General features: G+C 41.7%; 1 protein-coding gene across 2 annotated transcripts; it reads left to right on the top strand.

Annotated features, from left to right (window-relative positions):
* Positions 1 to 3,136: 3,136 nt before the first annotated feature.
* Positions 3,137 to 9,717, top strand: KCTD13 (potassium channel tetramerization domain containing 13). Of its 2 annotated transcripts, none has more exons than XM_081932402.1 (7): positions 3,137 to 3,337; positions 4,887 to 5,154; positions 5,858 to 6,027; positions 7,418 to 7,507; positions 7,748 to 7,800; positions 7,930 to 8,125; positions 9,230 to 9,717. In XM_081932402.1, the coding sequence occupies exons 2-7, from the start codon at positions 4,893 to 4,895 to the stop codon at positions 9,470 to 9,472; spliced, it is 1,014 nt and encodes a 337-aa protein (XP_081788528.1). In that variant the 5' UTR covers positions 3,137 to 3,337; positions 4,887 to 4,892; the 3' UTR covers positions 9,473 to 9,717. The 2 variants fall into 2 exon arrangements, with proteins under 2 accessions (XP_081788528.1, XP_081788529.1); XM_081932403.1 differs by lacking the exon at positions 3,137 to 3,337 and adding an exon at positions 3,378 to 4,020.
* The last annotated feature ends 7,330 nt before the right edge of the window (positions 9,718 to 17,047 follow it).

The raw sequence follows: 17,047 nt of genomic DNA on the forward strand, positions 1-17,047 counted from the left end.
CCAAAGAGAGTGAGACTCGAGACGAGGCTTGCAAAAATTATCAGGTTTTATTTATGGCCATAGCAAAAGCTGGGTGACAAAACTATACCCAAAACGTACAAAGAAATGTCTGTAAGGCATAGCCATACCCTGGAAGAGTGGCTCAGAGTATTATATACATTTTAGGCAGATAGAAACAAAGTTTATCCAATCAGAGACAAAGATTCGTTACCAACGTGATTTTTAAAGCGTTCTTTGGTTCAAGCTCCTGTCTCTGTTTATCTTATCTGTGGAGTATTCCTATAGCCTTGTGTAGGGGGTGGAAGCCCCCCCCTTTGCCAAGTTGTTTTTCGGCAGAATGCTTTAAGGATTTATGAGCCAGGAAAACTCCCTAGTTTGGTTCCTTTATCTATGCAGCTTGATATTCCCATGTAACAATTTCTTCTACTAGCTTTCAAGAATGTGCCAAGCTTTGAAGACAAGAATAGAAGCAAGATGCAGCAGTGAGATAACATTTGCAGTATTAAGTTTACAATTTGCTATGCTAGAAAACAACTAATTTCTGACAATATACAATAATATAAGCAGAAGCCAATATTGATTCATATTGATTCATATACTCCTTCAGCATCAATGTTCTACATAAAGAAGATGATAATATTTTCAGTGGAAAAATAAAGGAAAATGATTAATTTTTAAATTTTAGACAATGCTGTCTCAGACCATTTCCTTTTTTCAGTTTCCTTGGTCTTTGTCAAAAATTCTGAACTTAAGATAGTTATTTGGAATATTATTACCAAGATTTGTATACATTTTCCATCCTACATTAAAATTTGGGTGTAGCCAACCTACAATGATTATTTTGAATCTTAAAAAGCATTGGCCCAGTTAACCATGTTTTGTAGATGATAAAAATGTATAATATGTCCCCTCATTGCTAGTGGTCAAGGATAACCGTTGCTCCTAGATTCACTAGCTTTCCAGAATCAGAGTTGCTGGGCTGCTATGGGTGTTGTGTTTTGAATTCACAGAAATCAGTACAAATTGTTTTCAAATGATTTGACTAATAACTTCCATGAAGCCAAATGTCTTTGGAGATTCTCAGTCATCTAGGTCACAGTTGTCCCAAAGGTGTTGTTTTCAAAGGCAACTGGACTGGAAGCCAGATATATATATACATTAGTAAATTTTTGATTCAAATGATGCTTCCTCTTTAAAATCTTTGCAGAGCACACAGTCATGAAAAATCGAGTGAGGCTTTATTTATCTAATTTGAAAGAATCTTGGCAAAGGTATTATGGGTAATATATGAGAACAGACACTACACAATTGTATTCTCACTTGAAATACTTAAGCCTCTTAAAATGCATATGTAGCATTTATTGACCTGATAAAGCAGGGGTGCCAAACTCACAGCCCGTGGGCTAAATGACTCACGCAGTGGCCATGCCCACTCCCGGTTTAGTGAAGGGGAAAGTTGCGATACGGAACATGATGACGTGTCACAGGTTTGATAACCCTATGCTAAAGCAAAGGAATACCAAGTGGTCTCGATGGATTTCTACCAGCCACCTTTCCAAGCTCAGCAAAGCATGGTTGGCAGGGTTGTAATGAAATAGGTAGGGAAACATTTCTGAGATTTGAATTATAGTAGCTTCTGTTCTAAATATGGTAATGCCCAAAGGGAAATAGAGGGGCGTGCTATTGCTCTTCATATAAAGCATACCTCTGATCCAATAAGATGCTCTAGACTTAAAATTTGGTGTCTGTGTGACATGAGCCTTTATAGCCATCAATTTGGTACCGGACTTTTCCCAGCCATTGCTTTCCATCTGGTCATCAGTTTCTTTAAAGTGATATTTTCCAACTAGGTTTGCTTCGTTTCTTTCCACCAATCAAGCCCATTCAAAGGGCATTCATCTCAAATTGTATAGCTAAAAGTCTGTACAGATTTTCAATCATGGTCGTCCCAAAGGTGCTTTTACAGGAGACAGCTGGATTTTCTTGTTGTTTTTCTTTTCTTTTGAAGACGTTGAATGGTGTGAGAATAGGAATGGATTTCCAGAGGAGGTGGGGGGAATGCAGACTATAGGAACCAGGAGCACCACTCAGGTGACCCTGAGGACACAAATAAACCTCCAAGTGCTTCAAGAGCCCTCTAAAAGGATGCAAATGACCAGCATTCTGCAAAGAATATAAATCCTTCCATTCCCCACCATCTAGTCAGAGCTGAAGAAGCTTCTTGGATGAAAAGCGAAATGTCTTCAAAGGAAAAACAAAGTCCAATTGCCTCCTGAAAAAGTACCTTTGGGATTACCAATGGAAACTTCTCAATTGTGGTTATGTCAAGGACTACCTGTGCCATGTTTTACAATCAGACGTCTTGGCATCTTAAAAAGAACACACAAATGTCAGTAGTTCAGAGATGTAGTGGATGGTAAGTCAACAGAAGTAATATTCATCTTTTAAGATGCCACAATACTTTTTTAATGGAGCACAAAATAATAACAGATTTGGAAACAGTTTCCAATAATATTCTGGAGTTCAGGTTTTACAGTAAGCTCTTGCCCTCAGCCTAATTAAGTGGCTTCACATCTTAAATCTTTATTAACTATTGAATTAATGCAACATAGTGTACGTGAAAGCTTCTATGATCTGGATCACACAAAAGCTTCTATAATATAGATCATGTGTAGGGATCCCAAAATGCAATGACCTCCTCAGATTAAATCTGTTGGGACTGTGTGTCATTGAATTATGGCGTGGCCCCAGCCACAATTTACCAGCAGAAGAAATCAAAAATTATGTGCGCAAGTGCAATTACTCAAATGTTGATTTTTAACGTCACACAATCTATAAAAATTAGTCCAGGGTCACAGTTAAGACTCCCTCCACTTCCCTCATGTTGCCTAATGAAAGAGACAGAGGCGGCACCGCCCAGATGCGCACCCACCCCGCTGATCGCGCTAATACCACGTGCAGTTGAGCGCTACCATCTGCGCACGCGCCCTCCAGCAACCTCGATTGACTCAGTCTTCCATCACTCCCTTTCTTTGACCCTTCTCTGCGGACGCGATTTTACTTTCTGCGCAGGCGCAGCTTTTACCGCCACCCGTGGGAGGGCGAAGAAAGTCAACCCGCCTCTATCTCGTTTTAAGCAGGCGGGTACCCGGATGTACAGAGTAACTGTTCCATTAAGAGGGGGAGCGACGGGGCGTTTGAGAGCATGCGCACTGTCGCCCTCCCGTCCTCTCTCTGTCTCTCAGGTCGAGGCATCCTGCGGAGCTGCTGCCCCGGAGTCCAGGCGGGGCTGAAGGGGAGGGGCCTGGCTTGAGCCCACCCTGCTCCCGTGGGGGAGGTGAGTGGATCAGAGGGTGGGGTGGGCGAGGTCGGTGTGCGGCAGAAAAAAGGACGCCGTAGAATAGCGTACAAAGCATCTATGATCTGGATGGCTGCAGAAACCAGAACTACCACAAGATGGCAGCTAAGGAGCATAAAGAACCTCAATCGTTTGCTGCCATCTAGCGATGACCCGGGAATTGCACCTAAGATTTGAGTGGAAAGGAAGCCCCTATAGGAGAGGCAATTGGCATCCATTGTGGTGGAGCCAATGCAAGAAAAGAGGTTGGCGAAAGGAACATCCTGGCACTCGGAGAAGTTAAATATGAGTTAGACTTGGAAAATGGACTTGCCCATAGTCGAGGCTGTCACTCACTTCTGATATGTATTAATATTCTGCTTTTCTCATATGCAGGCACACCCCAAGATCCCAGTCAAGAAAATCAATAGTAGTAATAATAAATAATGCAAGAGTGAATAAAGGCAGCCTGGTGGTGGGCAGGTGGAAAATGAATACAATGACATCTGGGCAGCACAAGGGCTGAGCGCAAGAGCAGCAGGGTGGAGCCAGGCAATACGAGGAAGTGATCCTGCAGGGCAGGGATGTTTGTTGAGGCAAAGACCAGTTAGCACAAAGTTGAAGGCAAACCCATTGTTTCCTATTAGCAGTCCCAGGTGTGGAGTGCCACACAGAAGCAGAAGGTAGGTTGGGATACGCTAGTAGATCTCTGGGTGGACCCCATTTTCTAATATCTTTCCCCCCCCCCCCCCCCCATTGCTGCTCTGTGAACATACTGGACCAACTTCTGTAATGTCTGACAATCAATTTAGCTGAGTGGATTGCGGCTATTCAGGGCCGGCATCTCTTGAAGGCAACTGCTCGGGTGGGAAGGTGGCTCAATCAGTCTTGAAACCTAAAGCCAGTTCCTTTCAGTTAACTTCAGGGGTGGGGAGGCTGAGGGGGATCAGCATGAATGGAACTTGTGTGTGAAAAGATTGATGGGGTGGATTCTGGTACTGATCACTAGTTCCTAGTTTGAGTGTATGTCTGGCTAGTGCATTTGTGCTTTGTCTTGAGTTGTTTAAATATGGTGACTAAACATCACTTGGTTAGTTTTACCTAACGTCAAACAAGCAAGTCACTATACGGCTTAGTAGTGTGATGTGTCACTGCAATCGTTCTGTTTGTGAACTCTTAGCGAAAGAGATTACTTCCTATTTGGCTTCAGTTAGTAGCCTATAAAACAGATCCCATAAGCTTGAATGTTATCCATTGCTGCTATCTGCATTATGGAATGAATCCAGTTTTGATTGCAGAGGGTACATACAAAGAGGGGGGAGGTGATAATAAATGGCAGATCTGCAGGGGGACATTTAGCCAAGTAATACTGGAAATAAATTTGCTGGGAGAATTTCCAAGCCCGCATCTTGTTTTTTCTTTAAAAACAAACAGAAATGGGCTGCCTTTCAGAGAAAGTCAAAAAGAGATTCCGAAATGCTTCAGCTAATGCTCTGTGCAGGAAATCTGCTGTTGGAAGATCTCCTCGCTCAGTTTCTCTTTTCTGTAGGTGGCTATGTCAGCTGAGGCCACCACAGATTCATCCCCATCCCTGGAGAATTGTGCTCCACTGGTCCCAACCCAGCACCGACGGGATGGCAGGAGTGGGGTAACTGAGGTGACTTTGGATCTCAAGCCTCTGAACCCCAGCAGCAAGTATGTCAAGCTGAATGTGGGAGGATCTCTGCATTACACCACCGTGCAGACCCTGACCAAGCAAGATACCATGCTCAAGGCCATGTTCAGTGGCCGAATGGAAGTCCTCACAGATAGCGAAGGTATGAGTTTCAGCTTGCCCCATCTCTTCCACAACTAGAAGTGGGATTTTCTGCATGATGGGAGATTGTGTTGGGGATTCATCCAAGCTGGTTCCCAGGGCGCCCTTGGAAAATTTCAGGATGACTTATTTTAGAGTGAGCTTTTCTCAGCAACTTTTAAAAGGTGTGGACTTTGACTCCCAGAATTCCCCAGCCAGCCATGCTTGATACTTCCTGGAGATATCCCATCCAAGTAATAACCAGGCCAGACAAGGTCAACCAAATGCTGCCACTTTGCCAAGGCATAACATCCAAAGTAGATTCATTAAAAAGGATTTTGTTGGGTCTAGGGTTGTTACATTTTCTTTTTTGAGATATGAAGTACATTGTAAGCCCAGAATTAATTAAAAGAAGCACTTGTTCTTCTAGCATCAATATAATCTTGTATCAGTGCAAATAATAATAACTGTATCTTCCCCTCCAAGCCATTTTAGAATGGGGAGGTCCCCTAAATAGATTCTTCACTCTACAGCAGGGTTTTTCGGCCTTGACAACTTTGAAGAACTGTAGACTTCAATTCCTAGAGTTCCCCAGCCTGCATGGCTGGCTTTTGAATGCTGGGAGTTGAAGTCCATATATCTCAAAGTTGTCAAGATTGGGAAATCCTGGTCTACAGCATTTTTAACCCGTTAATTTTAGGGACTAAAATTAACTGCTTTTCCAGGTTGGATCTTGATTGACCGAAGCGGCCGCCATTTTGGAACTATTTTGAATTATTTGCGAGATGGCTCAGTATCTCTTCCAGAGTCACAGCGGGAGCTGGAGGAAGTGTTGTGTGAAGCCCGGTACTATCTGATCCAAGGTTTGGTTGAGGACTGCCAGCTTGCACTACAGGTGAGGGTGGCTGGCTGAGAAGGTCCGATGATTTTCTTGAGTGTCACATCCTTAGACGAGATGACAAGAGAAGAAAGCAGGATCTGTCCTATCTGCCTAGAAGGGACCAATGACTGAGGGCTCTTCTGTTTCAGCAAAATGTGCTCTCCTGGTGATTATTTCACTTGAGCCCTATCCCCAGTAGTGTCTCACAGTGCCTTCTAGCATCATCCAGCCATTATCGTCTCACTTGCAACAATACAGAGGGTGATGTAATGGTTCCGCTATTGGAGTTGGAGACCCAACTTCTAGTCCATCCTTAGTCCTAGAAGCTCACTGGGTGACTTTGAGCCAATCTTCTCTCAGCCTGAGAGCTGGGCTGCTATAGTGAGGAAGGTGCTAGCTGAGAGGTTCCCCCTTTAGCCATGGAAGCACCTGGTTGACTTCGAGTTAATACTACTATCTCAGCTTTACCTACTTCATAGAATTGTAGTTAAAATGAAAAAAGAGTAAAGGGAGACATTTTAAGAGTCAATGTAAAGGTATACAAATTGGTTCTTTAATCATCTTTTTCTTTCCATATTATTTTTCCATTCAGTTTTGGGTCATTTAAAATGCATTACCAAAAAAAAGAAAGAACTCACCAGATATTACACGAAAAGCATGGATACCTACATTCATATTGAATATATTCTCCCATTTTTGTATATGTTTACATTCAGTATTTATGAAGGAAAACTGACTTCATATTAGAAAAGTATATGATTTTCAAGTGTTATTTCCAGTTCCCTTTTTAAACTTCTGTTAGACTCTAGGCCAGGTGTGTCCAGCCCACAAGCTATATGCAGCCCTGGATAGTTAGTAATGCAGCCCAAGAAGATCATAAACTTTTAAGACTATGTACATTCACACACATTAACTATGTTATAAATATTTTATGTGTGACCTAAGACAATTCCTCTTCACAATGCAGCTTGGGCAAGTCAAAAGGTTGGACATACCTCTTCTATGCCTTTAATTTTAATTCTAAATCTTCCTAGAGAATACAGAGACTTTGTTTCCATCAGTTTTTTTTTCAAACTAGGCAATTGTATGATATATGGATCTCAACTCCCAGAAATCCCCAGCTTGAATGCTAACGGGAATTTTGGGAGTTGAAGCTCACTCATCTTATAGTTGCCAGGTTTGAAAAACACTGGTTTACACATTACTCTGCACTGTGGTTCAATTTCTTTAATTGAACCCACTTGTGCAGAGTAGTTATGTTTTCTAAGCCATTGTTTATGGCTTAAACAGAATTTTGTGGATCCAGTCAATTATGGTTTATTCACAAATCACATTTTAGCATGATGTATGAATCTGTTTAGTACATCTGTAAATAATGAAAAATATTTGTTTTTCTCCTCCTTAGCAAAAAAGTGAAGCCTATGATCCTCTCTGCCATATCCCCATGGTGACATCTCCCAAGGAAGAGCAGCAAATTATCTCAAGATGTTCTAAGGTAAGGAGGCCGAGAAGTCACACAAGTTTTACCTCAGGAAATCATAGAGATCAGGCACACTTAAGCGCCTTGGATGTATGTCTCCATATATCATGGTATCAAGGCAAGTGAGGATTCTTCTAAATACAGTCTTCTCCATCCCCCAGTATGAGGGAAGGTCTAGTTTGCTTTGCTGTACACCTCTTAGCAAGAGGAGTGGTGTGATCTTAAATTCATTCATATCTCTCGCCTTCCTTTTAGCCTGTGGTGAAGTTACTGCATAACAGAAGTAATAACAAGTATTCCTATACCAGGTAAGCTATGGTCCTGTTGTCAGAATAGGATGACCTTGGGGTCGTTGGTATCTCCCAGGTCATCCACTTGTCCCATTTCTTTAGTAGTATCTACACCACTGTTTTCTTCTCCCCCCCCCCTCCCGAAAGTAACTCTGATGACAACTTACTGAAGAATATCGAACTGTTTGATAAACTAGCTCTGAGGTTCAATGGACGAGTGCTTTTCATCAAAGACGTTCTTGGGGATGAGATCTGCTGCTGGTCATTCTATGGGCAGGGCCGCAAGATTGCGGAGGTTTGCTGCACTTCCATTGTCTATGCCACCGAAAAGAAGCAGACCAAGGTAAGGTGTAGCCATTCCTCAGGCCTCCAAATACAAAGTTTTGATTTTCTAATACAAGTAATCCTCAACGTACGACCACAGTTGAGCCCAACATTTCTGATGCTAAGTGAGAAATTTGTTAAGTGAATCACTGTAGTTGTCGGAATTAGTAGAAGGGTTGTTAAGTGAATCTTGTTTCTCGATTTGACTTTGCTTGTCAGAAGGTTGCAAAAGGCGTCAAGACATCATGACACTGTAACCGTCATAAATGTGAGTCAATTACCAAGTGTTTGAATTTTGATCACATGACCATGGGGAATCCTACAATGGTCATAACTGAAAAATACTCACTTTTTTCCATTCCATTGTAACTTCGAACAGTCACTAAGTGAACTGTTGTTAAGTCGAGCACTATCAGTATGGGTGGTCCTTGACCTGTGGTCATTTGGTGATGACAACCTAAAAAGGTACTTATGACCCAGATTCAAAGTTTTGCTAGCTGCTCCCCCTCCCCCCCCTCCCCGGTCACGACTGCATTTTGGGCAGTTAGCAGCAAGTCATTTATGGCTGTTTGCAGCATTCTGCAGTCACATGACCACAAGTTACAACGTCTTTTGCCAAAAACCAGTGTTTGCTTCCAATGCCCACTGTGGGTAATGGGGTTGCTTAACAACTGTGATGATTCATTGAACAATCCCTATAGGGGGAGGGGGGGCGACCTCATAAAACAAAGTCAGTTATAGGATCCACCAAATCAGCATGATTTACAACTGTTAATTCCAGGCTCAATTACAGTTGTAAGTTGAGGACTACCTGTATGTTTTGGTGTCTTCATATGGGAATGTAAACTCTTGAAGAAAATAGCCTTTCCTAAATCCAATTAAACATGTAAGAAGACGAAACTTGAGGTCTGTCTGGTCCAGAATCCTGTCCTTGCAATAGCTAACGAGATGCTTAAACTCACAGGAAGGACACGAGGCAGTATAGTTACCTCTAGTTTGTGTTCTTCGGCAGCTGGCATTGAGCTTTATTACCTGAGGTCAATTACATTGCTTCCAGTTTGAAAAGGGGATCCCATAGTGAGACTTAAGGCTTGCTTCATCCTGCTTTCCCTTGGGTGTACAGGTCGAGTTTCCCGAAGCCCGGATCTTTGAAGAAACACTGAACATCCTGATCTATGAGACGCCACGGGTGCCAGACAAGGCCCTCCTGGAGGCCACCGGGGGAGTTGCGGGTGGAGGCGGAGGCCCCCTCCGCGCTGGTGATGACGATGATGGGCGGGAGCATCGCGTCCGGCGCATTCATGTCCGCAGGCACATTATGCATGACGAGCGCCCTCATGGCCACCAGGCTGTTTTCAAAGACTGATCCAGCCTTGTCTCCAAGGTCCTCATCACTCCAATTCTTCCGTGCCAAAAGAGGACCTTTTTTCTTTTGATATTTCGCCCAAGAGGTCCTCTATGGTATTTGTGCTCTTTTTAAGTCTTTTCTGTTCAGGGTCTTTTTTTTTTTAAAAAAAAATCCTATTTCTTTATAACTAATTTGAGCACATCTTCCCCTTCTCACCTATTTTTGTTGTGACAATAAAAAGGCCTTGGTTGTCGTATAATGTATTGGAACGTTCTAATTATTGGTTTGAGTCTTAATATCTGGCCTTCTCTCCCCAGCAAGCCCAATCCGTCTGCCTTGTAATCCTCACAGTACACACAGATTAAGATTGTGGTCCTTTCTTCACAACTTCTTTAATCTGACTGCTTTCCTTTCAGAAAGGAGACTCCCATTTAGATCTATTGTAACCATCCCTAGTCAGATGGCTTCATGGTTCCCTAAAGGCTGCTATAAACTTTATATCCTAGAACATTTTTAATACCAAAGTAGATACATGGTCAAATATATATGTATGTCAAAAATTACCTATTTCAATTTAACTTTGGACTTAATGCTTTTTATGACCGCTATTTTGGTACCCAGTCAATCTATTTTTCCATTTCTTTCTCTGCTGTCTAAGGTGCTGTCTAGACAGGTTAATGCTAATTAACCTGTTAATTAAGTTAAAGTTAATGTTGGTTATCTAGATGATAATATTATCACAGGGATGTCGAACTGGTGGCCCGCGAGCCAGATGCATCACAACCAAGCTACGCCCATCCCAGCTCCGTAAAGGGGTAAAATGTCACGAAACGTCACGTGATGCTGTGAGTTTGACACTCGTGATCTAGATGATAATAACTCTTAATTCTCCAGACTAAATTTTAGTTGGCTCTTTCCATGCTGTCTTTGTCTTCTAATATAAGAGAATCTAAATTTCATGTGAAGTCTCTCCACCCACTCACAATATAAGATATCTTTTTAAATGCTTTAGTTTAGTAGGCATATACTGTATATATAATGTTCCCACGCTTCTGGCCACGATCAAATGTAAGGTTTGTTAGAAAATTCTCCATTTATTTGGAACATCGCAATACTTGATCCTGTATTACCCCTGTCCAACCTACCACAATATTTGAACTCTTTCTATTTTCTGTTGGAATCGTACACTGTTTCACACTAGATGTAGCAAATTGCTGCAGGGCATTCCAGCAGCCATTTAATCCAGAATTTGATGGATTCTATTTGGATATGCCTAATAATTGCAGTAGGGAGAGAGTTGAGATTGTAATGAACTAATGAACTAATGTGTTATCTCAAGTTTTCCTGCCCCACCCCAAATTCTTTCAGTATATCGTCCCTTCCCAGGAGGAGGTTATCTTGAATTAATTATTTTAATTTTGTATTTGTATAATTTATTTAAACTGTGGGGTTTTTTTCTATTAAATTATTGTAATAAAAGTTTCCTGCTTTAAAAAAATAAATATGTTGTCTATTATTTCTCTCTTTTCCAGAGGATGGGGAGATTCCTCAAGCAGCTACTCTATCCTAGAATATTTAGTACAGCTTTCATTCATAGCATCTGTCTAAGCCATGGGGTTTACCCTTTTCTTTATTTCAGATGCCACAGTGAAGGTTTCTGACTATAGTTAAGTAAGGCATAAATCTAATCCCACACTTACCTGTTCTCTGTGTAGCGTCTCATGGAGAAGGGGAAAACCAAGCATATGGATATGTTACTCATCCAGTTCTGGATCTTTCAGAAACTACATTTGAAAAGGTGATTGGCTGTTAGTATGCTTTATACAAGAATTGCGTAAATCCATCCAATACATAAGAAAGGTTACTGTACAGGATTACAGGTGAAACTCGGAAAATTAGAATATCATGCAAAAGTTCATTTATTTCAGTAATGCAACTTAAAAGGTGAAACTAATATATGAGATAAGACGCATTACATGCAAAGCAAGATAGTTCAAGCTGTGATTTATCATAATTGTGATGATTATGGCGTACAGCTCATGAAAACCCCAAATCCACCATCTCAGAAAATTAGAATATTACATGCAATCAATAAAACAAGGATTGTACATAAAACAACTTTGGACCTCTGGAAAGTATAAGCATGCAGATGTACTCAGTACTTGGTTTGGGCCCCTTTTGCAGCAATTACTGCCTCAATGCCACGTGGCATGGAAGCTATCAGCCTGTGGCACTGCTGAGGTGTTATGGAAGACCAGGATGCTTCAATAGCGGCCTTCAGCTCTTCTGCGTTGTTTGGTCTCATGTCTCTCATCTTTCTCTTGGCAATGCCCCATAGATTCTCTATGGGGTTCAGTTCAGATGAGTTTGCTGGCCAATCAAGCACGGTAATCCCACAGTCATTGAACCAGGTTTTGGTACTTTTGGCAGTGTGAGCAGCTGGAAAATGAAGTCAGCGTCACCATAAAGCTCATCTGCGGAAGGATGCATGAATTGCTCCAAAATCTCTGCAGATGATCTTTATGGGGATGCTGACTTCATTTTCCAGCTGCCCACACTGCCAAAAGCACCAAAACCTGGTTCAATGACTGTGGGATTACTGTGCCCGATTGGCCAGCATCCCCATAAAGCTGGTCTGCAGAAGGAAGCATGAAGTGATGAGAGCAACTTTTGCATCTCATTTGGAAACCAAGGACCCAGAGTATGGAGGAAGAATGAAGAGGCCAATCAAACCCATTAATCCCACTGTCATTGAACCAGTTTTTGGTGCTTTTGGCAAAAGTTGCTCTCATCAGAAAAGAGGACTTTGGACCACTGAGCAACAGGACTTTGGACCACTGTGCTTCATTAAGACCGGGGTCAACTCAGCCGTCTACCAGGAGATTTTGGAGCACTTCATCATGCTTTCTTCTGCAGATGAGCTTTATGGGGATGCTGACTTCATTTTCCAGCTGCCCACACTGCCAAAAGCACCAAAACCTGGTTCAATGACTGTGGGATTACTGTGCTTGATTGGCCATTAAACTCGCCTGGCCTGAACCCCATAGAGAATCTATGGGGCATTGCCAAGAGAAAGATGAGAGACATGAGACTGAACAATGCAGAAGAGCTGAAGGCCGCTATTGAAGCATCCTGGTCTTCCATAACACCTCAGCAGTGCCAAAGGCTGATAGCTTCCATGCCACGTGGCATTGAGGCAGTAATTGCTGCAAAAGGGGCCCAAACCAAGTACTGAGTACATCTGCATGCTTATACTTTTCAGAGGTCCAATGTTCTTTTATGTACAATCCTTGTTTTATTGATTGCATGTAATATTCTAATTTTCTGAGATGGTGGATTTGGGGTTTTCATGAGCTGTACGCCATAATCATCACAATTATGACAAATCACGGCTTGAACTATCTTGCTTTGCATGTAATGAGTCTTATCTCCTATATTAGTTTCACCTTTTAAGTTGCATTACTGAAATAAATGAACTTTTGCACGATATTCTAATTTTTCAAGTTTCACCTGTGTATCATTTATCTGCCTTTAAGTTAACCTTGAATCTTCACAACTGCCTGGACTGTTGTGCCTGCTGTTTTCTTGGCAACATTTTTAAAAGTGATTCATCACTGCCCTCTTTCTATGGCTAAGAGAGTACTGGCCGCAAAGTTGTTTAGCTGGTTTTGCCTAAAATGGTACTTGATTATCTAGACCCGCACCAGTCCGGCTTCCGCCCCGGTCACAGCACGGAGACAGCCTTGGTCGCGTTGGTGGATGATCTCTGGAGGGCCAGAGATAGGGGTTGTTCCTCTATCCTGGTCCTATTAGACCTCTCGGCGGCTTTTGATACCATCGACCATGGTATCCTGTTGCGCCGGCTGGAGGGGTTGGGGGTCTGGGGCACCGTTTTGCGGTGGTTCGGCTCCTACCTTTCTGGCCGGACGCAACGTGTGTTGGCAGGGGAGGAGAGGTTGACCCTACGCCCCCTTACTTGCGGGGTACCACAGGGGTCGGTCCTCTCGCCACTCCTGTTCAACACATACATGAAGCGGCTGGGTGAGATCATCCGTGGTTTCGGGGTGGGATATAATCTGTACGCTGATGATACTCAGCTGTACATTTCCACCCCGAACCACCCCAACGAGGCCGTTGAAGTGATGTCCCGGTGTGTGGAAGCCGTACGGGTCTGGATGGATGACAACCGACTCAAACTCAACCCCTCCAAGACGCAGTGGCTGTGGGTACCGGCTCCCCGGTTCAGCCAATTAATCCCATCATTGGCCATCGGGGGCATTCAACTTGCCCCCGTGGAGCGGGCGCACAATTTGGGCATCCTCCTGGATGCCTGGCTGTCCATGGATGACCATGTGACAGCCATGGCAAGGGGGGCGTTCCACCAGGTCTGCCTGGTGCGCCAATTGCGCCCCCTACTGGACCGGGACGCCTTACACACAGTCACTCATGCGCTGGTGACGTCTCGCTTGGACTACTGTAACGCTCTCTACATGGGGCTTCCCTTGAAATGCACCCGGAGGCTACAGTTTGTCCAGAACGCAGCCGCGTGGGTAATTATGGGGAGTACTAGGTACTCCCATGTGACACCGTTCCTGCGCGAGCTGCACTGGCTTCCTGTGGTCTATCGGGTGTGTTTCAAGGTTTTGATAACGATCTTTAAAGCGCTCCATGGCTCAGGACCTAGTTACTTGCGGGATCGTATTCTGCCCCATACATCCCTGCGACCAATCCGCTCGCACAGAGAGGGTCTCCTCCAGGTGCCGTCCACCAGACAGTGCCGAGGGGCGGCGCCTAGGAGTAGAGCCTTCTCTGTGGCGGGCCCAGCCCTGTGGAATGACCTCCCTCCAGATATTAGGAATACCTCTGACCTCCGCTCCTTCCGTGTAAAGCTCAAGACCCACCTATTCCAAGTAGCTGGCCTGGCTCAACTATGATCTAACTATATCGCTCCTGACGGGTTTTTTATTTGTGTAATTTAATTGTATTTATTTATTTAGGGGTTTTTAAACATTGTGATTTTAATTGTTTTTATTCATCAGCCCACCTCCTCCTTGTACACGTCTTGGTATACGTCTTTGTTATATGTATGTCTTGTCTAGATATTTATTTTATGTGTTTTATTGTACGCCGCCCCGAGTCCTTCGGGAGAGGGTGCGGCTAAGAAATAAATATTTATTTATTTATATTTATTTATTTAGAACTCTTGCTCTTTAGATTTCTAACCTGAGCCCTAAGCCACCACACCAAACTGCTTCTGAGACAGTGATACTGCATTTAAAAGTATCTTTTTTTTAAAAAAAAAAGTTTCATTTGTAATTTTCTTTTCACACCATATATATTTTGTGGACAGTGTATTGATTGGGTCAAATCTTTTTTAATTAACAATAATAATATAAATAGGTGTGTGTAATCCTAATCTTCCAATTTCAACAATACTATTTCTTTTTATAATACCTTATCATTTTGCCATTGATTCATCTAAACATTAACGACATTTTTGTACGCCATGTATTTGTTATCCCCAACTAAATACTATTCTTTAATATTTTAAGAATTACTGTTTCACCATAACTTCAATATTCCAAATGTGTAGGGTTACTAATAACGACAAGTATTAACAATATTTAATCAATCCTGGGAGTGTATCTCAAAATCCTCATACCTTCCAATCCTTAATATTTTAAATTCACAATATACTTTAACACTCTATTGATGTTAACAATACAATTATGGTAAATTTCCTTATCTTAAATTTCCATCTTCCAGTCTTAATTTATTATGTATATACTACTATTTTCCGTTAGTGTTTTCTCATTTTATTAAAATATTTTCTTATTATCCATCATCTCTTAACCTTTTTAAAATCCCATTATTTAGTGACTTTTATCAGCATTTTATCTCTTTCTCTTGGAGTCTTACAGCTCTTTTTAATATTTTTGTGCCTACTGTACATTCCCTTCTGAATACCCTTTGTCTCTTTCTGCTGTATTGTCTGAACACCCATCACCAAGACTTCAGTTTTTTTTATAAGGAATTTTTCTTTATTTTTTTCTTTTAACCTTTCCTTTTTTTGGAGAATTTTTTCTCTTTTCTCTGTTTTCTCTATTATAAGCTTTTGAGGAGTTGGTTCCTACTTTTAAATTATTTATCTTCTTTATTTTTAGCTTCTGGTATCTCATTTTGATTTTTCCCTTCCACCGCTTCTTCTAATTTCTCATCTATTTCTTGGATATCATGTTCTTCTTTTTCCCCAAATTATTGAATAACTTCTACATTTATTTCTGTGTCTTTAAACAATCCCATTGTCTTAGTTCTTTAGAGATTCATGCACACTTAACATCAAAAGTATTTCTCATTTAAAAGTATATCTCAAACTGCAATAGAAGCCTTTGCTTGCCTTTGAACAGAACTGTTATTTGAGGGATCCTTAGTTCTCTTTGAGCTTGCTTGTTTTCTTGCAGTCATTTTGGTATCCAAATTAGGTAACATCATCAACCATCAAACTGAAGAGAGCACCAAGGGTTCGTCATTTCAGCCCTGAGCTGAGAACAAATGTTCTCTTTTACTGGAACTGATAATTTTATTCCGCCAGATTTTGTTGTTGCACAAGGATAAAAGTTTTATATATTGTTTATATATTTATCTCATTTAATTGCTACTTCAAATTTAAGTAGCAGCAGTTATAAGTTTTCCTAACAAGCGATGACAAAAATAGACAAATATATACTAAGGAACTAAAGTGAATGAAGTAGGTTGGAAAAATCATTTCTACCCAAAGAAGTTTGGTTGGTCCTTAGTGTTATAATTAATCTGAAGCTTTGCAGGTTGACTGCTAAGCACTGCTGCATATGGATCTTTCATAAATTTATAATTTGCAAACTTGCTGGGCTACAAAAAATATGTTTTGCAAGGATGAGAGAAAGAGAGGGAAAAACAACTGATAGAAGGGATCAAAGGGATATCAATATTCTTTGTTTTTGATTTAGATAAATCAGGATGGCAAGAATCGGTCCTTGCAGTCAGGAGTTGAACTTAACCAAACAATCTGTTCTATTTACTTAAACGTAAATCCTGGAATGTCTTTCCTAAATAAATACACCTGCAGGTAAGTGAAAGAGCCAACCCACTGAAATCAAGCTGTAGAGCGCCAAAGAGGTATTTGCCTTGGAGCAAATATTCAGAAACTGTTATGTAAGCAAAAAAAAAAAAAAAAGCTTTTTTAAGTTTTGAGAACAGACATTTGTAGAATTAAGAAGAGACCCAGGTCAGGCTCTCCCTGGAAGATAAGACAGAGAGGAGAAAAATCAAGTCAGATTATTGAAGCCTAACAATAGCAATAGTTCCATTGTTCAACAGCAGTTGATTGTTAGATCTGCTCCACCTGGTGCAGTTGATCAACTACGAGTGGAAACTATTAGCAGCCAAGTGGCGTGGGAACTCAGGTGTTAGATACTTATACCAACTACAGTGGTTTCCACCCAGGTCCTCTGTTCCTGCAGGAACAGAGATTTAATCCTATTGGTCGAAGGGTCTGACAGCTCCCTATAAAAGGGCTGCTGTCAGACTCAACCTTCGCTGGATTGTTCTCACTTG

Source organism: Natrix helvetica (assembly GCF_964273705.1).
Source record: "Natrix helvetica genome assembly, chromosome: Z".
NCBI lineage: Eukaryota > Metazoa > Chordata > Lepidosauria > Squamata > Natricidae > Natrix > Natrix helvetica.